This window comes from Priapulus caudatus, unplaced genomic scaffold (assembly GCF_000485595.1).
Source record: "Priapulus caudatus unplaced genomic scaffold, Priapulus_caudatus-5.0.1 Scaffold812, whole genome shotgun sequence".
Taxonomy (NCBI): domain Eukaryota; kingdom Metazoa; phylum Priapulida; class Priapulimorpha; order Priapulimorphida; family Priapulidae; genus Priapulus; species Priapulus caudatus.
This window is the reverse complement of record NW_014577873.1, coordinates 73,653-80,996: the sequence shown is the minus strand read 5'-3', so window position 1 is coordinate 80,996 and position 7,344 is coordinate 73,653. Positions and strand designations below refer to the sequence as shown.

General features: G+C 40.3%; 1 protein-coding gene across 1 annotated transcript in view; it reads left to right on the top strand.

Moving 5' to 3' along the window:
* The window catches only part of LOC106813705 (serine/threonine-protein phosphatase with EF-hands 2-like), a 22,389-nt gene extending 17,273 nt beyond the window's left edge, over positions 1 to 5,116 (top strand). Inside the window, exons 3-4 of the mRNA XM_014817913.1 lie at positions 3,792 to 3,919; positions 4,907 to 5,116. Of these exons, the coding sequence (XP_014673399.1) occupies positions 3,792 to 3,919; positions 4,907 to 5,116 (338 nt within the window). The remainder of the gene's footprint in view (positions 1 to 3,791; positions 3,920 to 4,906) is intronic.
* Positions 5,117 to 7,344: the final 2,228 nt, after the last annotated feature.

The following is a 7,344-nucleotide window of genomic DNA, read 5'->3' as shown; positions in this document are numbered from 1 at the left end:
TTCACCTCTAAAGGACAAACGGCAACTGAATGAAGTTATTTACGGCTAAAACTCACGACGTGATTGGTGGTGATGGTGTGTATCAGGGCTGCCAACTCTCACGCATTGACCGTGAGACTCACGCATTTTGACCAAATCTCACGCTCTCACGCTGATCTTAGAATATCTCACGCACAGCAAAAAAATGCTGAGATATCTCACGCATGAATATCTCTTCATGCATAAAACGCTGAAATATCTCACGCACAGCAAAAAAATCTTACAATATCTGAAAACAGTCACTTTAGTATGCACCAAATTGCACAAATTGAAGTTATAAAATGCAAAAGCTCCCTACCGTGGGAGGGGGGAAACCCCCTTCCCACACCCCCCTCGGTCGCTTCGCTCCCTCGCATCTCACTTTCATCTATCACCCAATGTTGGCAGCCCTGCATATATGACGCAGACGCATCTATCTACGCACTCGTATATCGCAGTCAGACTGTATATCGGTAGAAACCAACCCGTGTGTTATATTTATGACATATAACTATGTTTATGTTGCGCACGACTTCTGTTTTCTCATTAGGATCACCAGCTGCGTCACGGTCGTCTTCGCCACTGATATTTGCAAAACAAATTCAAGGTAGGCCTAAGCTATGATGCTGCTAAAGTAATATTATGCTTCTGTGTTAGAGCAATGTGTTAGTGACGTGCATGGCATCGCGTGCATGACGTCATAGACTGGGGATTTTCCCCAGACACGGATGGATTAAAGCAGGAGTGAATAAACCCGAATTTTGCTTTTATTCAATCCTGATGCTATTTATATTCCCAAACTGCATGGGAACTTGTGGACTCAAATGCGCCATATTTACACCTCAACGCTCTCTGATATATTGATGAAATATGCCATTTTAGTACGCTATTGCGAGTACGACTTTAAATGGAGAAAAAATCATTCACTATTTGTGTTCACTGGCCGACAGTTATTGCAAAAATAGCTAGCGTAGGCGTACTTATACGTGCGTACGCACGCACGCACGCACGCACGCACGCACGCACACACTCACACCCCCAACACAAGCACGCACGTACGCACACACGTACATACGTACATACGTACATACATACATACATACATACATACATACATACATACATACATACATACATACATACGTACATACGTACATACGTACATACATACATACATACATACATACATACATACATACATACATACATACATACGTACGTACGTACGTACGTACATACATACATACATACATACATACATACATACATACATACATACGTACGTACGTACGTACGTACGTGCGGCACCACATTCTGTGGCTTCATAATGTTTCACGAGCTGGCAGTGCGCATTTTCGTGGTATCCCCGAAAGCTGCCGAGCGTATGATGAAGACAGCGGAGACGATATACACATCAGTCGAGAGTACTGATATAAGAACGTGTGTACTAATGTGGGTTTACGTAAAGTAATTGGTAAGGATAAGTATAATGGATAAGTAATAATGGATAATGGATAATGTAATGTAATCATAATGTAACGTAAAATAATAATAATAGTAATTAATGTAAATAAATGTAATGTAATCAGGAGTGAATAATAATAGATCTATATAATATATATGTATATATATATATATAAATAAATATAAATATATATACCCATAATGCAGGACTGCATGCATATTAAGCAGCAAAGTAATATTAGTGAGGGAATATAAAGGGAACGGCATATGAGACCGCATGTACGCAATTTATTTGCCATTATCTATGCAAAGAACACTCGTCTGATGGCGTTTTTGGCTTAAATTCGCCTCGTTTCTGAATGCCAGCTAATATTGTCTATGTTCACCTTTGTTCGTGATGGAAAACTAGATCAGGAATGGGCACATCTGTCCCATGGCGGCATGGCAAATGAAAAGGGAATTTCGCAATAGGCCATTGATAGGCCAATAGGCCAGCATTGATTCTCGTTGAAAATCTTTTACCATGTACATTATGCATAATTGTGGCATGATTGAAAATGATGCAAGTTAGCTTGGTGAATCGAAATGCTAAAAGAGAAACACAGTATTTAAGAAAGTTCATTCAAAACGTGTATTTTGACTACTCAGTTACACTTAACTACCTTTGCCGTATTTTTTTTTAAAGTTTAGTGCGCAATTGACAACTGTTTCGTCTGAAAAGTCTTCTCTCGCTCTCTCTCTCTCTCTCTCTCTCTCTCTCTCTCTCTCTCTCTCTCTCTCTCTCTCTCTCGCTTGCTCTCTCGCTCTCTATCTTTCTCTCGCTCGCTCTCTCTCTCCATCTTTCGCTCTGAATATCTGATATCAATGCATATTTTAGCTCCGCCTCTTAGTTTTACTTCAACAATTCTAGACCTGCAGTTTGTTTTGATGAATCCTACCGTAGAGAATGTCGATTCACACGCCCTCGTCGATCTAAACACAGATAGTTATTTCGAAAATTTCAGATTTCAAACTTTGGCGATCGATCATTGTCGGTCATAATAGATTCTCTGATCTCTGCGATAGTACTAAAATTACATTTTTTCGTTAGAGCCAAAATATGACAAACTCGAATTCGCCCGTTTCATCGCCAATTCTTGTTCAATAGCCTTGCTACTTGTGTCGATTAGCAACAGTGTTCTCCATACTGGTCCACTGACTAGGATTACACGTACGCCGTTGTCCGTATCCCGTGCAACGTGTAAGGTTCTATATCTATTGTAATATGCTAATTGTAGCGTGGAAGGCGATTGGGGATAATGAGATCCTAGATCCTGGATCCCTAGTGAAGGGCGAGGTGCTGAGAAATGATCACTTTCATGTAATCTCAGTGAATATCGTCGATCCGATCCTCTCTTGCGTGGATACAATTAGCCTGACGGTCCGGATAGCATGCGCCGAGAATCGTAGCGTTGCTATATATATAATAGGAAATCTGTGAATGGTGTAAGATGTCGGTGGCTTTGTAAACGAGTTAATTGGTTGCTGTGACATTTATTCACCTATCTCGCGTGCATGTCTGTCTGAATAGGTGGGAGCGTGTGCGTGTGTATTTGTGTGAGTGCGTGCGTGTGTGCGTGGTTGGGTGGATAGGTGTATATTCTATCTTTGCTGTCCTGGAAGCGTCTGTATGACCAACGAACATATCACCGGCATGCAGATTTAATTGTAATTTTATTATATAAGCAAGATAATAATATATCTGCCCGGGAGGGGAATCTTTAGCACAGCCTCCGAGGTGCTATTTGTACAGCCGATATTATAATTACTAGCGAAATGGCAGCTATAAGTAGCGTGGGTAATAATGGCGGGGTTTACCGAACTAACGTTGGCGGAATCCATAATATATGGCATTAGGTGACATTTTAGTGTCATATAAATGTTCAATATCACACCGATGTGTAGGGTGGTCCCCACAATGGACTATACCGCCACCCAGCAAACGCACGGGTGTCTATGCGAAAACATTTTGTCTTCGGGGCGAAGAATGCAAACCTCTGTGCAAGTGTGCACGCATTGTAGAACAAACGTCGCGAATGGCGTGTGGTCCGATTGCTTTATTTTGATGTGCAATTACTATCAGTGATAGTATTGATATACTCATAGTAGAAAAAATAGTAGTAGCGACTACAGCAGCAGTAGTAGCAGCATAGCAGCAGTAATCGCGAATACAGCAGTTTGTCTGCGAGTAGAGAATAGTTTACGCGTATATAGAGTAGTTTACACGTATAATAGTTTAAAAAATAGTGACACGATGTTTGTTATTTCAGCCCTAAAGGCGGCCCTGCTGATCCAGAACTGGTATCGGCGCTACGTGGCGCGGCTCGAAGCTCGGCGAAGGGCAGCATGGAACATCTACCAGACAATAGAATACTCAGGGGAACAGGATCAGCTAAAGGTACTTCTTTTTTACGAACTGATTCCCGAAGTCACCACCACTGTAGAATTTGGAAGGTGGCGGGAGGAATTTTTACTACCAGTGTAAACGACCGAAGGATCCGCTGTTCATATCGAAATCTGATTGGTTGGGAATGTCAAGTGACTTTCAGGATTTTCGAACGTTTTCCGAAGATGTCTGACTTTCTGCGAAAAAATGTCGCAACAACTGAAACGACAATAAACAGCCCGTCAAGAAAAATTATCACTACAAACAGAAACTTTTTAATTTGCAGTAATTGTTGTAGGTGCGTATGGCGGTATAACCTGTAAGCTATCTCCACTGGGGCTAATGTCATTTCTACGGCTACTATTGGGGACATTTATACTCTCGCATTGTAAGAAATATATTGAGAGGTATAACCCAGAATGTATATTTTGAGTAGATAAAACATAACTGATGTTATATTCCACGCACTGAAAACAGAAAAAAACAGCAGGTTTTAACCGTTACCGCACATCCTTTCGTTTGATGCATGGCACTATAATAATATAGACAGCATAATATCTACCTTGGTTTTTACGTAATGTGCCATTTATATATGCATACGTACAGCACATTTCAGCGTACGGTTATCAAATGCATAACACAGAAATATACGTTCCGTAATAATATCTGGGCACGGATATAATAACTAAACTGGGAACGGCATAAATAAAGCGAGGATGAGCGCTTGCATCACGGAAATGACGCGCCGCATCACTCGTAGGTCGTGGATGCTAATAAAACATCATGATGAAGCACATTAATTGCGCTGATTAGGTGCAAAAACTCCTATACTGCTCGTGGTTCGTGGGAGATCGTGATGCTCTTTTTCGTGATAACGATCGTTATAATTAGTATTATTCTCGTGCTGCGTGCCATTCGATGCGTCTGTGACTATATACGGTGCATTTGCGACGTATACAAAGCTCGTCTATAGCCACAGCGTCATGTTTTCTTTTTCAGCTGTATAACTTCTTTAATGACATGATCGATCATATTTCCATGTCGGAGCCCGGAAAGGACAAATTCAGTAATCTCGTCTCGCCGACATCAGGGAGATTCAAAGCGAATGGTGAGTTTTTCTCTTTGCGTGTGCACACTCGTAACCAGACTCTGCGAGAGACTGAGTACGAGGATGACATATACTGCCATACGATCGAGATTATGAGTTAGGCTGTTCGTTGCCCCGCGCATTTACATGGTGGTACACTGACACTGACCCGACCCCACCCGATCCGACCCGACCCGACCCGACCCGACTCCCTCACTGACCGCGCGTATATGCGTGCGTGCGTGCGTGCGTGCGTGCGTGCGTGCGTGCGTGCGTGTGTGTGTGTGTGTGTGTGTGTGTGTGTGTGTGTGTGTGTGTGTGTGTGTGTGTGTGTGTGTGTGTATATATATTATATATATATATATATAAATATATCAGTTCATATTTATAAATATAATATGCCCACCCGATTCGTGCCATACCAGCGGCTCGACCGAGTGGTCTGTTAGCCCCCCCCCCGCCCCCTCTCTCTCTCTCTCTCTCCTCTCTCTCTCGCTCTCTCTCTCTCTCTCTCTCCTCTCTCTCCTCTCTCTTCTCTCTCTCTCCTCTTCTCTCTCGCTCTCTCTCTCTCTCTCTCTTCTCTCTCTTTCATTCTCTCTCTTCTCTCTCTCTCTTTTCTCCTCTCTCTCCTATATAATATAACACTATATATATATATATATATATTATATACTAAAATATACTATTACATATATCTGTTATAGAGTTAACAGAAGATATCGGTCCAGCATAGAATGAAACCCTTTATAGTATATTACATTAAATAATTAACATCACATAAACGACTAGCTAAACCCCAAATAGCGTTTCTGCCAGACCGAGATAGGCACGGCATGTAATGTTATACAGTCGTTACGGTGGATGCACTAGATTTAATATCAATGCTGGAAATTTTGCCAATTTTGCCTAATATCCCAGTTCTGGAAGTTTCTTGATAATAATACCCCGTGGGATAAGTTCTGGAGGTTTCATTGTGTGATATAAAATCACATGCAAACATTTAGTAAAAATTGTCTATTTTTAATGCACAAGATCTATAGCTAATATTTCTTCATGTATTGTATAATTTTTTCTTGTAATGAAGAATAATAGTATGCTCATGTATGTACTCTCTCTTCAACTGTCTTATGCATGTAACCTGTAAAATAGTTGACCATCAGAGAAATTATGCTACCATCACAGTAATTGCCAGATATCTTGTAAAAACTCAAATGTATTTCGTACATATATGTATTTCTGGAAATAAAGGTCATTATAAAAAAAAGTTTTGGAGGTTTCTGATCATCGTTATCATGAGGCTTAATTAGTATATGAAACGAACAGCCGCTGAAGCCCTCACGCACGTATGCACGTGAGCGCAAACACACGTACTCGCACACGGATTACTTATCAATTATACGTTATTACATTAGATTAGATCAGATTAGATTACATCACGAGTGAATAATAATAGATTTATATTTATATATATATATTATATATATAATACATATATTAATCTATATTATATATAATATATATACATATATACTAATATAGACATTATTATTCACTTCTCTGATACATTATCAATTTATTTACCTAATACTATTATTATATTTAACGTATAACATTATGATTACATTACATTATCCATTATCCATTATTACTTATCCATTATACTTACCTTAACAATTACTTCACCTAAACCCACATTAGTATCACACGTACTATATCAGACCTCGACGATTGTGTAACATCGTCTCCGCGTCTCATCAATACACTCGCAGCTTCGGAATACCACGAAAATGCGCACGCAGCTCCGTGAAACATATGAAACCACAGAATTGGGCCGCACGCCACTACTACGTAAACTACGTACTACGTACGAACGTAGTATGTACGTATGTATGTATGTATGTATTATATATGTATGTATTATGTATGTATGTATGTATGTACGTAATGTAACTAATGTACGTGTTGCGTACTGCGTGCTGTTTGGGCTGTGAGTGTGTGCGTGACATGCGTGCGTGCGTGCGTGCGTGCGTACGCAACGTTAACAGTACGCCTACCTAGCATTTATTGCAGTAACTGTCGCCAAGTGAACCACAAATAGTGAATGATTTTTTCTCCCATTTAAAGTCAGTACCGCATACGCGTAACTAAAAGGCATATTTCATCAATATATCAGAGAGTTGAGTTAAATATGCGCATTGAGTCCACAATCCCTGCAGTTTGGAATATAAATAGCCATCAAGGATGAATAAAAGCAAAATTCGGTTATTCACTCCTGCTTTAATCCATCCTGTCTGAAAAATCCCCAGTCATGCACGTCCATGCACGCGAATGCCATGCCACGTCACTATCT